A 17,264-nucleotide genomic window follows, 5' to 3' on the forward strand; every position below is an offset into this window, starting at 1 on the left:
TGCAGGACTTTCTGCATGGTAATCGAATGCTTGAAGTCCTTTTTCTTCCTTTATAAATCCAAACCTACTTTTATTTATTAAATTACGCCGAGAGCAATGACATGATCATTACATTTGCTGTACAGTCGTGCCGAGGCTCCAGGTCTCAGTGGATGATTGTGGTAGAGACCCTCCCTCACAGATTTTGTGAATAGACAGGATCCCTATCTTTGGTTTTTCCACTGAACTGCTTTTATATGGCTGAACAGCTATTGTAAAACTGTCATTAAAATCTCACATCCCTGCCATTCCTTGTAGCTAAATGTCACTGTTTATCATACAGTGGTATAAGAAGCATGCAAATAATCATCTTTTAAAAAAAAAAAAAAAAAAAAGGCCATTGATGCCTGGACATGACGACCTAAGACACCTAACTTGATCTTGGCCTATAGGGGGCAGCAGAGAAATGTTGGCCATAGACCCTCCCTTGCTGGCCAAATGGGCTTCACAGATCGCCTTCGCCCACCCAAAGAGCTGCAGCTTCCACTAGCTTTGCCTAGAGCCTGTTGGCACGGTGACCATCAGGCTGAGCTCTGGACCGACCGGCTGCCCAGAGTCGGTCACTCCAAACAGCTCCTGGGATGTCCAGCATCCAGAGCACAAGAGCCAAAGAAAACGCAGAATGCGTCTGGCGGCCTGAGCCGTATCACGGCTTGTTGGTCATAATAAACCCCCCCGGTCTCTACAAACTCATGTCAGATGGGCAAGCAGCCTAGAGAATACAGATGCTGGGAGCCAATCACCTGACCCCCCCCAAAGAATCTATGTAGGGGTCTAAAACAGCTGCCCATCTGCCACGCCCATCTGCCACGCCCATCTTGGTGAGCTCCTCCCCTTTGCCTGTTGCTGTTGTGTCAGGATCCACAGGTATGGGTGTGATTCCCTGACTGTTCAGTGCAAGCTGACCCTCATAATTATACAATCAGCCACTGATCTTCATCCTCCCCCTCCTTGCGTTTTGGGTCCCAGAAGCTGTTCTGCTTTAATTTTATTTATTTATCTCCTCCCTCCCCAAAAAAAAACATGAAAATAATTACATTTAGATTTACAGCTTTGCTCACAAACAGATTAGTTTGTTGTTCTTTCTGGCTCAGCGCGGCTCCCCCTCCCCACGCGTGAGGCACGGTTCTGCGCTGCTCTCCACGGCGCTGGGTCGCCCACGGCACCACAGATGGTGGCTGACAGATGTGCGCACTGCGGTGAGCGTGCCCAGTGCCGTGCTCGGCCTGTGACGCACACCTAAGAGTCCTCCTGCGACTAATTATTGCCGGATTTCACAGGCGGGTTACAGGGATTTTCGACGGGCATGGGAACAATCGGAGTCTAGTTAGAGAGTGAGAATATGCCCCCCCCCATCACCCCCCCCCCCCCCAGGCCGGCCCCCATGGCGAGATAGACAGAGCCAATTCACTGTAAATGTAAATCGCCGTTATTTATGTGCTGAGGTCATAGCTTCACGCTCCTGTCCAGGAAAACAGCTGGATAGGCGGCAGCTTGATAATGACTGTGGGACACCAGCAGGTGGCGCTGCCAGGTACCAGCCCGCGAATGGTACGACCGTCCCCGGGGTAGATGGATGGCCTGCTGCCTGACTTGCGCAAGCTGTAGCCTAAGGAGTGGAGCTGGGCAGAGGGATGGGCACCAGGTGTGGGCCACAGAGCAGGAGGAGGCCTGCCAGGCGTGGGCCACAGAGCAGGAGGAGGCCTGCCAGGCTCCGGGCCACATAGTAAAATATCGAGTTTGAACCTCCCTTGAAATTTACTTCAGGCCCCCCCAACCCCCACCCTGTTTCAGTAAAATCTACTGAGAGGGACCTATCGAGTTACCGTATGCCGCTCAGGGGACAGTGCCAGCTTCACGTCTTTAAATATTCTACCTGCAGAATTGCAGATGGTTGAAAATTTCGGTTCTTAAATTTCGCAGACAAGTTCGAGTAACTAAATGGGAGACGGGGACCCTGATTACGGCCTCATCCCGGACCCTGCTGCTGCTATTCCTTTGAGGGAAGGATGCAGCCTGAATTACTTACGCTGAATATCTAACACGATTACAAAGGACTGAAAAAGTCCCTACAAATAACCATGTCAACAATGCCACACAATTATACAGCATGACCTTTTACCTAGTAGCATTGCTGACTCCACCCCCCCATCCCCCCCACCCCCCACCCCTGGCTGAATAAGCCGCTACACGCTCCCGTGGGAGTCGCCAAGCGTCACGCCTTCCGACCTGCGCCGCGGATCAGCCAACGCCAGCCACTTTCTCCCCGTAACCACGATCCCCCACACCCACTGCTCCTGGACACCTTTCAGGAATGTTCTTATTCACTCGGAACACAATGGCACCACATTCCGATTCGTAACCCAGAGCCCCTGGCCGTGGACATAATGGGGACTGCAGCAGTGATCCGCTGTCTACCCGCGAGTCTGCGCCGTGTTTGTAAATGAGCGCCGTGACCCGGCCTTAAATCCACGCCGTCTCGATTGCCCACTTAGACGGCACTTCTCCGAGCCGTAAATGGCTCCGCGGCGGGATGATGCCGGAGTGGAGGTTCTGAGGCCCGATCACGCCGGTGCCGGCGCCGTCGGAAACGCAAACGTGTACTTTCACCTGCTGTTTACTAACCTGGCAATGAGTAATTACTCTGAGTGGCTCTTATCGCTGCTGCTTTGGAAGGAGACCTGGAAATGGGGTCGAAAAGCAAAACCGTTTCCAAACATCTACTTAACAAAAAAATGTAAGCAATAGGTGACGTGGGTAAACTGAGAACTCCCAGTGAAGACACGGGCGGCGAGAGGGGGCCCCGTTTCCAGGGAGATGGCCAGGCTACCACATAAAAGCAGGTGCATATCCTTTGCAACCAGCCCGAGAGGCAAATTGGCACCAAAACGGCAGAAGCTGACAGGGTCACCACAAAAGGCAGGGTGATGTCACAGGTCCTCCTGGCTTAGCAGGCCGCCAAGGCCTGCTCCCATCTTTCTGGATTATATTCAGGCGACTTGAAAGCCTCCTGTCTGCCTCTGCTTTAGAAATTCCGGCACCTGGAGGACCTGATATTCTGCTCCTATCCTTGCATGTCAATCATCAGATAAGAGAGGGATTTGCAGTTCAGTCCGTAGCTGGAATACCGAGCGTGTCGGAAGTACTTCTACAATTATCTCTGCAGCTGAGAAAACTCTTAAAATTCAACTGTATCATTTGTATAAGAGTTTATATGTCTCCACATTATTACTCTGGCTGTTTTTAGTTTGTTTCATGCAAAGATCCTTGGCAGAGATGTTGGTATCTGCTCTGGATTGGGACGCAACATGGAGACCAGATTCCCAAAAGTTCATCCCCCACAAGCTGGTTTAATTCAGATTGAGAAACATTTTATTGAAAGATAGAATTCTGCCAAATATAAGTATAGTTATATAATGCTGATTACTATACAATTCTGTGTGGACCGACTCCTGACCTTGAGAAAATGACTGACAGTGATTTAGAGACTTTCATTTGTTAATTTTTTCTGTGTCCCAAGCCGCCTCGGATGAGGAACAGACCCTCTGCGACCCTCTGCTGGATACATGGTTGGAAGATGAGCACATATTTTAGCTCGCTGACTCATTCCGCTGCGAGTGAGTTTACCATTGCTAAATAGCTGTGCCGGTGACGTGCGCGGCGAGAGCCGGCGTGACGCCCGGTCCCGGCCCTGCATCCAGCGGGCTTCCCTCGGCTCTCCCCAGCCCTGACAGGAAGCGCCTTCGCTGTCGGCACAACCCCTGTCCAGAGGCAGCCATCCAGAGCTGGGAGAATAAGGAAGTAATTCTTTGTAATGAAACTCTTCCCTTAGGACAGCCAGGCCCCGTGCTGGCAAACCGCGATGCCAGGGGTCTGAATTAGGGTGATGTGGCAGCGTGGTGGCAAATGCAGCGCGGATATGACAAGCAACAACAACAACAACAACAATACTACTACTACTAATAACATGATGCTTAGTATTGTTATTGTTATCAATCACTGATAGTATTACTGGGATATTTTATACTCTGAAATGTTTACGGAATTCAAAGTAAATATTTTGATTGATCCAAACTCAAGTATGTGTATGAAAACTGTCAGTTCAAAGGGATAAACAAAAAACCCCATAGAGTTATTGTGAAACAAACAGCGTCGCTACTTTCACGGCGTCTTTCAAGTTTAAGTTGCTCCAGTTCATTCGCACAGTGTGAGCGTCTGAGGAGGGAAAGTGTGGGCAGACAGAGAGAGGAGAGCAGAGACTCACTGTTGCTGCTGGCTGAAAGTCAACTGTAAGACGGGATCTTAAAGGGACTTTTATTCCAGGAATAACCAGTGATTCTGCACCTGGTGTAATTCTAATTATATCACTAATTATCGGGATTTTGCAGGAGTGTATTATTACCATTACCAAATTAATTTGACATTTTTATTAAATTAAAACTTTATGCAAATAATTTACCTTTAGCACAGTCTTGCTGTGCTTTTAAATGCAGTAAATTAAAAAGACGTCAGTTTTTAAAATCATCCGTGGCCTGTTTGATGCAAACCATTATTTGATTTATTAATCATAAATTATGTAGGATATGAAAAGTTTACTTAGTGACGTGGCTTTTCTGAGAATTTATGCATCTATTCTGCAAAATAGTATTTAAGACTGAAACTGAGAAGGTTAAACAGAGCTAGAGACTTAAAACTTTAAAAGGCCGCACAGCGCTAATAATAGCACGAAAAAAACGGCTTTGCAGCAGGTCCTCGGAATTTTTTTATTTATGAAATGTTATTCATCACAATAAAAAGTGTATATTTTAGATTGAGGACTACCTAAAAGCAGCCTGTCTGGAGGTCTACAGAGCAGAAGTCCTTTGGTCCAAACTGGAGTCACTAGTCGCGCTCGGCTAGTGCCGCCTCATATGTCCCACGGCTGGCGCAGTTTTGCGCAGTTTTCTGAGGAGACGCAATACAGCTGCCCCATATGTTATTTTCACCAATTATATTGTAAAACGTGCAACGACCTTTCCATATATCCGAAATTGAGCAGATATCTTTACAGAATGTGCCTTCGCGTGCATTAAGAATGTAACCAAAGTATTTTACTTTTATTGTGCCTTTTTTAAAGATTCACATGCTCAGTCAGTTCTTTTTGAACACCAGCAATTCGTTCAGAATAATACAAAGCTTAACTGCTTATGGCTGTTTTTAATTACAATCCATTCATCCATTTTAGATGGTTTTAACTGCAATAAATATTATTATTATTAATAATAATATAATTTTCCCAAACGTGAGTAATGAAGTTTCCCGGTTCATTTAACTTGTTGTATCAGTAATAGTGTACATAAACTAGCACAAAAGCGCGTTTATGCAGTTAAATACCTTCCTATATAAATGATGTGTGTTGACAGTCAGGATAATTCGGTGTGTTCAAATATAGCCTACCGTTAATAAGAAGGCTACTTATGAATATTTTGCTAATATTTTACAGCAGCGAAGGCCATGGTTATAACGCAGTTGTTTTTATATGCAGACCCTTTTAAACAGCCAAATTTCTCTACGCACAATGCTCTGCAAATCCATTAATTAAATTGACGATGTGGTTAAATTAAATTGTATGGTGAAATGAATTGCAGCTATCGAGTGCAATGAAGTAATCCACACCAGGTTTTAAAGAACGACTCAGTTCAGTCAGTACTGATTTATGATTTTGTATGTGATCATTATAAACAATAAAATAAATCACAGAAAATTATTAGGGTTGCGAGTAGCGAAATGTGGGATCTGAACAGCATGATGAAAAAATATTTTCTAGAGTTTTCAGTGTGAGCTTAAATACACGCTTGATGAATTTCCAGGACTTCTTGATACTAGACGAATGATTTTCGTTCCTTTCGGTTTATATTGAATTTAGCATCTCACTACTGCGGGCTAAGCGTTTTATTAAACACAGTTCTTTAATTTATGTAACTTGGGGTCCATTCAATACTTGCCAATAAATGTGTGTTCGGTGCTGCACTCCTGTTACTTTTCACTGTGCCATTCACATTTCGGTATTTTCGGCTTGTAATTACAACTGTCTGTTACAATGTAAAAATGTCCAGCAATTATTTAGAAAGTGAAAGAAAGATAAATAAGATAAATGTACCATGCACGCGGCGTGTTATGCAGGCAATTACTGACCGCTGGCCGATTTCACGCCGGCCTAAAGGGAAAGACGGCTTCGTTTTGATCACAAGGCTTGTATTCGCCTTATATTTTAAAATCTCGGATGAGTCCTGGATGCACCTTCGCGGTAAATGGCGAGGCGGATAATTTGCCCGGTTGGAAAGGAGCGCAGTTCGTCTGCCGGAGGGCAGGTTGGCTGTCAGAGGCGAGACTGCAGGACACCACAGGCCCCAGGATTCACATGAACTTTTCTCTACATATGGGCACGATCGCCGTTTTAAAACCGGAATGCTTTTCGCCAGGTCAGCTTCTCTTACACAGTGGACAGTTCACTGAAGTTTACAAACACACGGGTCTGGTAGCGAAACCGCAAAACCCGCGGCGTGTAAACCTGCTCGTTTCCGGCGAGGTCTATGTAGGTTTGCTACTATGACTAACAATTTCTGGAACATTAAAAAACTAATGACATTGCAGTATTTTATTTCAAGTGAAAAGAACGGACTTTCTGCAGTATAAAATATATTTTTACAAGATTTTCCACGGCATATGTTGACATTGACGTGGAATCAGTGTAAATGACGGACATATATCTGCTCGCTAGTCCGTCTGATAAGGTAGCGTGTTGTTGATTATAGTCCTTCTGATATATTAATTTATTACACTTTATTTTTATCCTGTTTAAAAGTATTTACTCAGAACTGTTGTTCTGCTAACTCATAATATAATGGTTTATACTACTTGGAACTACATCTAATATTTCCTGCTAATAAAGGTATTTTTACTTGTATGTATACAGTGTCACGGCTGTCCTATTATGGCACTTTAATGCTTCATCCGTTTTTTCAAAGTGTAAAACTACCTTTTTTTCTTTTTTGATTTAGTGATTTTTTTTTACTATATGCAGGTGTCTATCTTCCTAGCTGATAAACATTTTGTGTTTTTTTTCCTTTTTCTTTTTTTTGCCCGTTTTGTCTGTGTTTAGCCACAAAATTCAGTTACAAAGAAAATGTTTGTTTCCTTAAAACTAATTTGATTCAAGCCAACGTCCTTATGTAACTGCCGCCTGTCTATAATGTAAATAAACGGAAACCACGGCTTTTGAGCCGCGCCGCCGTAAAGAAGCCGTCCTCCCTAAATTGCACAGGTGTCGCATTACCTGTGTGAAAACACTGAGGGTAACTTATGCTCAAGTTAAGTTATGCCTCCACTTTAAAATCACCACGGCTGTTTCCAGCTCCCCTCTCCTCTGACAGACCGATAATACACATCTTCTCTCGCATATATCCCCTTTCTTGTAAACTACGCCATCAAGTGCAACACTAATACATTACCACCGCTACCACCCCAACCCCCCATAAACACACACACACACGCGCACACACACACCTCTATGCTTCATCTATTCCTTCGCTAGACGACCGTAAGATCTCCTGGGATCCCATCGCCCAGGCCGTCTGCATGGACGTGGAGGGGAATCGCGAAGGAGAAACGCCGATGCCACATAAAACGCAGAGAAACGCGAAATGTTGCAAAATCCATGAGGCTGAAGAAGCAGCACTAATTTTAAGCAACGGCCAACAAGAGCACTGTACTGCGACGAGCCATCCAGCGATATACTGTTAAGCAGACGGCAGGCTCGCTGTACACTATGCAAGCTGTATGTTATTCTTATAAGATCTCATTTCCCCCCCGTTGTACCTTGAGACTGGGGCTCGATTCGGATTAAGCGGCTGAATTCGCATCGGACGGTCCCGTTTGATCTCCGCTCGGGCTGTTTGTCGCCTACAACAACAAGGGATTATTTCCTTACCAAGAAGAATGGATGAAATATAGAGGAGCAAAAAAAAAAACGGCAAGGACCAGATGACCAAGCGTTGAACTGCGGTGCAGCAAGAGCCTGTTAGCCACAACTTTTTGGGGGAGGGTTTGTCAGTTTCATTTGACAATGGTATGTTGACAAATCAATTCGATCATTATTCGTAGTTATGACACCGGGCACAGCGAAGGAACGACCCCTACTTGTGTTCACTGTTAAGAGATAATTAACTGGGCTTTATAAGTCTGTATATTGCAACGCTTTGCCCTGTTTCTCGGGAGATGACTTGTTTCTTGTTGACTCGCAGTCAAATCTAGTATAGCTTATGTGTGTGGAGATGTTTGGACGTTATAATAATTAACGCGCCCGTATCAGTGTTTTAAAAATTATTTTCCCTTATGTATACGTATAACCTAATGCATTTCTCAATAGACGTGAACTGGTCACGGGACCTTAAAGGCCAAGTTGAAGTTCAAGCCCGACAAACGCAGTCCTAAAGCGCAGAGTTACGGCAGAAAATGGCCGCAGCCCGAGCTGCAGGCGCGCCGGCTTGAATTTGAGCGATAGACCGAAAGAGGCGCTCCTTCTTAAGGGCTGGTCATAGGCAGAGAGCCGATGTGGTACAGCTATGCACCTTCCATAATCGCAGGGTTTTTTTACGTGTCTGGGGCTGTGTTTTTTTCTCGTTTTCATGCACAGGGCACGATTCGCACCTTCATATGAGCTTAAAATGTTACCACGTTATTGGAGAAGCTTATAAATAAGGACAGTAATTTTTCGCTGCAAATCGAGAAAGGTCAGTTCAGATATTGGTGGTTAGGGGAATCTTCCTCGGATAATGTTGAGGTTATTGTAACCGAAACAAGTCTGACAATGAAAGCCCTAGTGCAACATAAGAAAAACTGCATTTTAAAATTCTGTTTTACGATGTATATAGATACGCTTTGTATGAATTTATTTAACTTAATTCTAAATCTCCGAAAGAGCCCACAGAAGGCCAAAACAGCCAAACTAAGGCAGTACTTAGGTAAATAAAATTATTATAGTACATTTTGGACAGTAACAATAAGATCAATAAAAATAAACAATTGGTCCCCCTTTCCATCTGATCAGTTCCTCCCAAATTCATGAATATCAAATTTTCTCTTAATGCACTTAATCTTAATCCGTGGCAATTTCAATTTCACATCGGTGCCCGTTAAATGGTCCATGCTATATTTTATAAAAAATAATTTCAGAAGTGAAGTATATGAAATGTATTTGTGAAACATATCAAATATATCTATATGGATACTAATATGTAAATTCACACACTAGACGTTTCAGTGTTGAACCTACCGCTGAAATTTATTTAGGTGACTTTCAGCGTAATTTGTCGCGGTATCCATATCTAGTTTTGCATATTTATTTAAAATTACTTTGCAGCATAATTCTTTGACTATTAACCTCGGCTGTCCCCTGTTCCTATCTTTAACTCAGTATAAACAGTTCTTTTATTAACTGGACGTGAAAAGCCTGTAGTCGGAAACTTTATTGGCACGTGGTCTAAATCTACGTTAAAAATCCCCATTTAGCTTATCAGTCATAAGTTCTGAAATGAATATTCAACTTCTGAATCTTTACTTTGAAATAAGTTGTTCAGCCAATAAATGATACTTGGTAGACTGTAAAACGTTCCATTACAGTATAAATGTCTCTAAATACTTGATGCATTTAAATTTAGAATAGAATGCAGAAATACACCGTGTACTTACATTTTTCCTTGTAAAAACGACAACAGCTGCGGTGGATTTTCCTTCCTAGTAATGAAAGTCGTGTTCGCAAATTACTGACCCTGGCATTCGAATATTTAAAAAGATCAAATGTTGATGCAGTTTGTATTTATAAATACGTGTAAGAACAGAGCTTGTAATATGTTTGTTGGGTTGTTTATAGAGTTGCAGACCAAACTTCCACACATTTCTGTGTATTTAGAGAATATTAGGCTACATGTACTTTAGTTCAACCTTATAATTGCAATGCAGTCGCTTAATGAATTTCATCAATAGTTTTTTGATTATATTGAGTTTAATAATATATAATTGATGATTGATGGACGGATCCGCAAGTGAAGCTTAATTCCCGGATTTGCGTTTTCTGTCCTGAGTACAGTAGGCTATAGTAACACGTCACCGACTTGTGCGGTCAAACGAGGCTCCGCAGCTCCGCAAACTTTACTTCGTGCGTCGCCAACTGCTGGAGCGACCGCCTGTTTAACGAAGCGTTGTGACCGGAATAAAGCTCACGTCGAGATACGCATGTGAGCAGTCAGCGCAAGTGCATAGAAAGCAGATCTCATCCTGGTTTTGGAAAGAGGGGGAAAGCAACAGCGCGTGGGCGCGTGTTGGAGGAAAAAAAAACTGCGTTTAAAAAATATATCCATATATCTCGTATATTGCACCTGATCTACAGGGCGAGGCACATCAACGAAGTAAACTTGTACTCCGATCGTAGACCAGACCTTGCTGGACGCTGGAATTCGGACATACTGCATCTTTAAGTCATTTTTTCTGGGATGGGCTATTTTCATAACGTCATTTAATTCCTCCCTCTTTTTCATTTTCCCATTCTTTGATTCTTTCTCTTTCCCATTTCCTAAATGGACCAGATTTTCTAACTACCCACCTATCCGAATTTTCCTTATTTGTTTTTCTTGAAACTATTTTACCCCGGTATTCGTTTTTTGTTCAAGTTTCTACGGGCAAAAAAAAAAAACTCTCAAGTGAAATGTGGGGATGATGATGGTGATCATCACTTGTGGACATGATTCAGTAACTTTATAAATCTTTTAGAAGTCGCCAAGTCGGTCCCATTACAACATGATGTATTCGCCGCTGTGTCTTACTCAGGTAAAACTTTCTTTTTCTTTTTTGTTCATTTGGCGTCATCTGCAGTCTGCAGGACTTAAGCGCCTCTCGTTTGAACTGCGGGGTCTGAAAAGCGCGGGACAGGCGGTGACAGTACAGAAGCGGCCGGCGATCATCGCGCTGCCACCCCGCGAAGCGCCTCTTCGCCACCGCCGGGCAGGCGTGGACGCGTTTCACTGCTTTGAGATAACAGTATTCGGTGAATTTGAGTGCACAGTGACAGGCTACTCTTGACGCTGCGGCAGTTTACATATGATTCAGTGGAAATCGGAATCTGAAGCTGAAATGGAATAGATTGATTATCATCTCCAGTTATTTAAATATATGCATTTAGTTCATAGATAATTATCGCGAGTTCTTCTCTATTTGCTTCTCACGCACAGCACTGGCCAAAGTTACGATCGCATTCGATTCGGCGATAATAAACCTGGCAACATTTAGAGAATTAGGGACATTATTAAAGTCCCTTGATTTTATGTTTATCACACCGCAAATAGGGTATGAATAGGGTGAGCGTTGCAGAGAGGTCTTCCTGCAGCGTGTAACATGCCGTCGTGCGAGCACTGACAGTTGGGTCGCTGCTCACAGGACTTTCTGTTGGAGGCGTCGGGAGGGTCCGAAACTAAAGTGTTTACATATTATATCAGCACCAGACTATAGTTCTCTTTGTGCGGCACTTTTTATTAGTAGCATTTCACTGTAATGGACTAAATGTGATACAAAATAGAGGTGAATTTAGCTGGGAGTTAAAAGTTTCTGGAGGCGTCTTCATGGTGTATCCGTAGGTCATCTTTTAGGAATTTAATAAAACGTGCAAATTTCTATAATCCAGGTTCTGTTGCCTAACCTGGTTCACAGTATACATTTCCACTATGACCAGCTAGGCCGCCAGTTCTGGGAGGATTTGAAAGTAGCGCACAGCTTTCTCAGAGCACTTTTTGTGTTGCTGCCTTCCAGCTCTGAGTTCTCAGGGTAACTCATATCCCAGCAGCTAAAGGACGTTTTGTTAATTTCTTGTATGCATCAAGTGTCACAAAGCTAGTCTGAACAGCCCTTTACTGTAACTAATACGGGAAAAAGCTCTGATCTCATTTAATTATGTCCAGTCTCTTCAGTCTTTTCTGTCACTATTAGTAATCATTTTCAGTTATGTTGGTTTGAAAGGTATTTGCATAAGAATATATATATATATATATATATATATATATATATATATATACAATCCATCTTAACTAAAATATATATATATATCATCAAAGATCTGAACTTTAATACGGTACTGCAGATATATTTTAGTTAAGATGGATTGTATATAACTATCGTTGGATTTTTGTACATTTCTATCTACACAAAAAAGAAAAAAAGATTGTTTATTAAAGTTCCTTTGGTTGTAGATGGTAGAAGTTTGAAATTCTTTTTCAAGGATTTTTAGGTGTCGGGTCCCCCCGGTGTGTGTGTGTGTGCACGCGCGTAGTTGCGCTCGTCCCGTTCCGCGTGCTGCTTTTCCCGCAAGTCCGACTTGAGGCATTTATAATATTTTAAAATATTGACCTGTTACACGGTGAAGCAAACAGGGACAGACAGTCATACTGAATTATATTTTAAGTACTTGCTATATTGGTCTGTTTTTAAAAAAAATCTAAGCTGCTGCTTGTCCGGGCTGATCAAAGCAGTTTCGTGCTGTGCTATACCGAAAGGATTTCGGTTTTCATTCAAAAGCAACACGATAGAGCAATCTGGTTATATTCAGCATTCTTTAAGACACATAAAACATTTTTAATTACTGTGTCCTCTTGCTTATTGTACCAGTTATATATGAGAACCATGTCTGACTTACTGGTAGATTTCACTTTTACTGCGGTTCTACAATCCGTATTGAAGGAATGTTCCTAAAAAAACAAAACCAACTATTCCTGTGAATCAATTTAGATTAATAGCTGAAACAGCAATAATTTCTTTTTATATATTTTAATGAAGAAGAAGAATAATTGAGTATGGTTTAGAAAATCAAGTTGGTGTTTTATAACTGGAAATCTCACTGTTGTGTTGAAGGGAATTAAGATACATATTTAATATATTTACTAAACTCAAAGCAATTTTAAAAGTACTTTTTAATTATATTATTATTGTATTGTATTGCAGGCTTGTCCTGTTAAGTATTTGAGTATTTAACTGCATTAAAAATGTAGTTTATCAATGTGGTTATTCTCCCACAAACATCACATCGGTGAGTTGAAGGCACTTCAGGAGCCAAAAACAAGCATGCCCAGGGAGCGGGCAGGTTGTGAGGTTGGAGAGGCGGCCCTTGGAAGCCCCCTTAGAGCCCCCCTGTGGCCGAGTGGCCGGCCCCAGTGCTGGGCGTCTCTCGCTCAGGCCCAGGTACCAGCTGTCCTCTGTTTGCGTTTACTCTCGCAGCGCCGCGCTGCAGCCCGCGAGCTGCCCTCAACCGTCTCTGCGTGCAGCTGGAAAAAGGCCCCTTTTCTCGTTGGCTCTCTAGCTACCAGTGTTTACACTTTCAGACACCCCGCGATGTCATTTTATAAATATCTCCTTATAAATACAATTTTTCAGGCTAGTGTTCGAAAAAGGAAAGTTTTAGGTTTTCTCCCTCTGGATGGTGTGGTTGATTGTGGAACAGATGTGAATATTTTCTGTAGTGTTTTAAGAATCAGTATAAGATTCCTGTTAATAATATAATAATCGCGGTAATAATAATGGCGTTATTAGGGGATGAGATTCGGGTCCTCGTAGCGTCCAGCACCATTTTCCATCCCAGTGAGCTGAAATTTCAGGTTCTTGGTTAGAGGGCCTAGCGCTGCTGCTCTCTTCTCAACTGCTTCGTTTTAAGACTCCAAGCCGGGCATGGCGTTTGGGTGGGTGGGGGGGGGTTCCGATTGTTGTGGGTGTCGGGTCGGGCAGAATCTGGAGAGGGGCCCGCATGGTGGAGACAGGGGGCAGCCAGACCCATCCCGGAGTCGTGGCGGGAACCCAGAGCCGTCGCCCAGCCGTGTGAGACGGAATCGTGGGGCCGCACCCCCACCTATGCAGTTCTAAGCTGATCTTGTATAATGTTTAATATGTGGGTGTTTGTTTTATTCCCAGCATTAAATTCAGACTTTTTGGAGACCCCTCCAGCAGGTTTTGGGGTCGCGCTAGGTGTGTTTGGATGGTTGAAGCTTAGCAGATCACATTGTCAGGCATATAGATTCCCAGTGAAGCACCATTGTCTTTGGGGGTTGGTCTTTGATTTGAGGCTGTGGCAGGTGCCCCCAGGGGTATCCTGGTGCGGGAGACCCGGCTCGATGCAGTGTCCTCGCGTCTCCGGAACATCCCGGTGATTCGCTAGTTGCGGGTGCCGGGTTTCGTGTTCCACCCTGCTGATGTGCTGTAATGTATGTTTGTAACCCTAGACCTGCCTCCACAATCACTCGCTTTACCCCATAGCCACATGCCTCCGTGCTATGGGGCGGGGGGGGGGGGGGGATTCCGTGTGGACGACACCCTCAGCCGTGACCTCCAGCATCCCCCTGCCCCCCCCCCCCCTCTCGTATTTTATCAATAATCCCGTTGGTAGATAAATTATGTGTTTTTAACTGTTCAGGTTCTCTTCCTGCACTTGTCGGGGGGACAGTTTCCAGTGCTGGGGTGTGATTCCCCTCCTTTTCTGCTTGCATTCCAATACTGTCTGTTTGGGGTTTTTTTGGGGGGAGGAGGGTGCACTCGGCCCACATCCCCCCCCCCCCCCCAAAATCCTGAGTGGCAGAAGCCTTGGTGCAGCTTCCTTGCTGGTCGACCCACCAGTGTCTTTTAATATCTCCTCCCCGGTGCATGATAGAATATTCATTAAGGATCTCATTTATGAATTTTTTTTTTCCACTTTCTTGCCCAGCCTTGGACAAGTTCTGGCATCTGAAAAGTTTCAGTCGTGGTTTATTGCTGTATACATACATATATATTTATTTATTTATTTTCCCTCCTTGTGAGAAGCTGAAAGTGGGGCAGTGAGCTTAAGTAGAGCAGGGGCTTCAGTGTTTTCATCTCGCTCCCCGTTGTAGGTCTGCCCTTGGTGTTCCCGGGGGAGGGCGAGTTAGCGAGCGAAGGGGGTGGGCGCCAGCCGGGGGGGAGGGAGGGGAGCCCGGCTGTACTCGGTCGCAGATATAAAACCTGGCAGCCTGGCAACCACGTCTCTTCACGAACGCCGACGTCCAGCTGCGCAGATGTTCGGTGACGGCTGGCTCTGCTTCCTGCCACACCTGGGCTCACTGGGAGGAACCATGGTGAGATCCCTCTGCCTGCTTTCTTAGAGTCATCTTCGCCCACAGCTCCGGGCCTCCTGAGCCCCAATTCCGAGCGGGAATAACTGCCGTAGCTTTGGAGGGCTAATTGCTTATCCGTGTCCTTCTGGAAGAATCTTCTTTGGAGTTTGCAGTAATAAATGTCATGACGGTCCAGCAGCACCTCATAAGGAACCTGTAATAATATCTGGTGCACTGTAGTGAATTATGCTAAACTATGAGTTAGAAGGCTAGCCTAGCGTACGAGAGAGAGGTGTAGAAGACAGTCGCTGCGTCGAAGGGGTGCGTTTCAAAGCTCGCAGTCTGGGCTGTGGGTCGCAGCAGGAGTGGCGGGTAGCTCCTGGAGGAGCGTTAAGGAGCATGTGGCTCTCTGCTGGGTCGGCGATCATTTCAATTTGAAGAGAAAGACGCCGTTACGTCAGCTCACAGCTCTCCGGGAATCCGCGGCTGTTTGTTTTCTCGCCCGTAGCGTAGAGACCGCTTCACGTCCTGGGATGGCAAGAGTATCGTCCCGTGATGAGTAAAGTTGCCCTCTGCGCAAGACCTCTGTGGACAGGCACGGATCAGGGTAATGCGAGCGGTGACAGAAACGCGGTCATCCGGCGGCGACGGGGTCACACAAACGCTGGCAGTCGGCCGGGGCTCTCTGAAGCACACAGACGCTGCCCACACCCCCGGCCCCGGGTGACATTCTTCCTCCCGTAGGTGGTTGTAAAGTCGGAGAGGGAAATGAATCGCCGGTTTTGTGGCAAAACGGCGTTGGTGCCTGTTCCGGTATTGGGGGGGGGGGGGGGCACGCAGGCGGAGGGGAAACACAGAAATGTTGATGTTCTCTGCGCCGGCCCACTCACGATGCAGTGCCCCGGAAGAGCGGAAAATTCCCTGGAGGTCCGGCTTAGAGCGGGAATTCCGGGCTTCGGAGCTGGGGATTAATCTGTCCTGGAGGTTTGGATCTGAGCGCTATGATGAATCCCTCAGCCGGACCGCTTCCCGTGTACCGGAACAAAACACGCCCGCGCTAGCTTGCACGCATCCATATACATGCGTGTTCATATGTGTCATGTTAATGTGGGATATCATGTGTATTACTGGTGATACTGGCTAAGCCGGCATCTCCCACAGACCTGACCCACTGAGCATCCGTCTGGGTTTAGAGCCAGAATTAACAGCGCCTGACTCAGCCTGGAAGTCCAGCCCCACCCATGTCTTTTTGAGGGCCACAGTATCCCCAACAGAGGCCCCTGCTGGGTGTAATCGGCCCTCAGAATTGGTGCGGCATTGTGGGATAGCCCCGTCTCCTTTTTGTCACTCGCTCGAGGAGATGGAATCCCGCGTGAGGACCTGTGGCCGTCATCTGCGTTGCACCGGGGAGCCATTTGGGAGACGCGCTGGCCGTGTGTGCCGCTCAGGTGTCCCCCGCTAGTGCTGGGCTGCCAGTGGTGTGTGCTGTGATCAGTCGACCTTGGCTTGTGAAACAGACTCAAGCCAGGCTGGAATAAATGACGAGCTCGCAGATAAAATGATTTTCAACAGACACCAAAACTGAGGGAAACTTTATGTGGCGCTGAAGCTTTATGAAGTGTCACAAAGTAATAACAGATGCAAAAATGTTTCTTATTTAATATTAAAACTGGGCTTCAGGTTTTAAGGAAGGTGCGTGTGCACAGTTACCATGCCGTAATCTGGTTTAAACGTGTGGCACCGGGCTTAGTCACTTGCCCCATGTACGTAGCTGCTTCCGGAAGACTCCGTGGCCCCGGCTAGCGCTGCCGGCCCCCCCTTCAGCGTCACCTGGAGCGCTGGCCTCCATCTCCCCTCCGTTCAGCCTCACGGAATGGGAGGCGACTCGTTATTGTTTAACTGTGACTGTGAGCAACTGGGAGCCGCTCTGATGTATATCAAGCAGTTTATGGTTGTCATCGCTGAAGGAGGCTGACAGGAATGATTCCCATATGGACGCGCCAAGCAGCAGGATTCCCTCCTCTCCGGCGAATCGCCGTTGTCGCTTCAGCTGGGTATCGCCACGGGTGGTGTGGACCGCTGTAGGAG

The 17,264-nt window shown here is 45.4% G+C and overlaps 1 protein-coding gene across 5 annotated transcripts in view; it reads left to right on the top strand.

Annotated features, from left to right (window-relative positions):
• Positions 1–7,539: 7,539 nt before the first annotated feature.
• Positions 7,540–17,264, top strand: part of LOC111847425 (nuclear factor 1 C-type-like) — a 68,193-nt gene continuing 58,468 nt past the window's right edge. The window contains exon 1 of one of the 5 annotated variants that reach the window (XM_072704060.1): positions 7,540–8,146. In XM_072704060.1, the coding sequence (XP_072560161.1) occupies positions 8,144–8,146 (3 nt within the window). In that variant the 5' untranslated portion in view covers positions 7,540–8,143. Of the gene's footprint in view, positions 8,147–10,094; positions 10,903–15,073; positions 15,198–17,264 lie in introns of those variants that run through there. The other 4 variants (XM_072704059.1, XM_072704061.1, XM_072704062.1 and 1 more) reach the window with 4 other exon arrangements.

Source organism: Paramormyrops kingsleyae, chromosome 21, assembly GCF_048594095.1.
Source record: "Paramormyrops kingsleyae isolate MSU_618 chromosome 21, PKINGS_0.4, whole genome shotgun sequence".
NCBI classification, from domain to species: domain Eukaryota; kingdom Metazoa; phylum Chordata; class Actinopteri; order Osteoglossiformes; family Mormyridae; genus Paramormyrops; species Paramormyrops kingsleyae.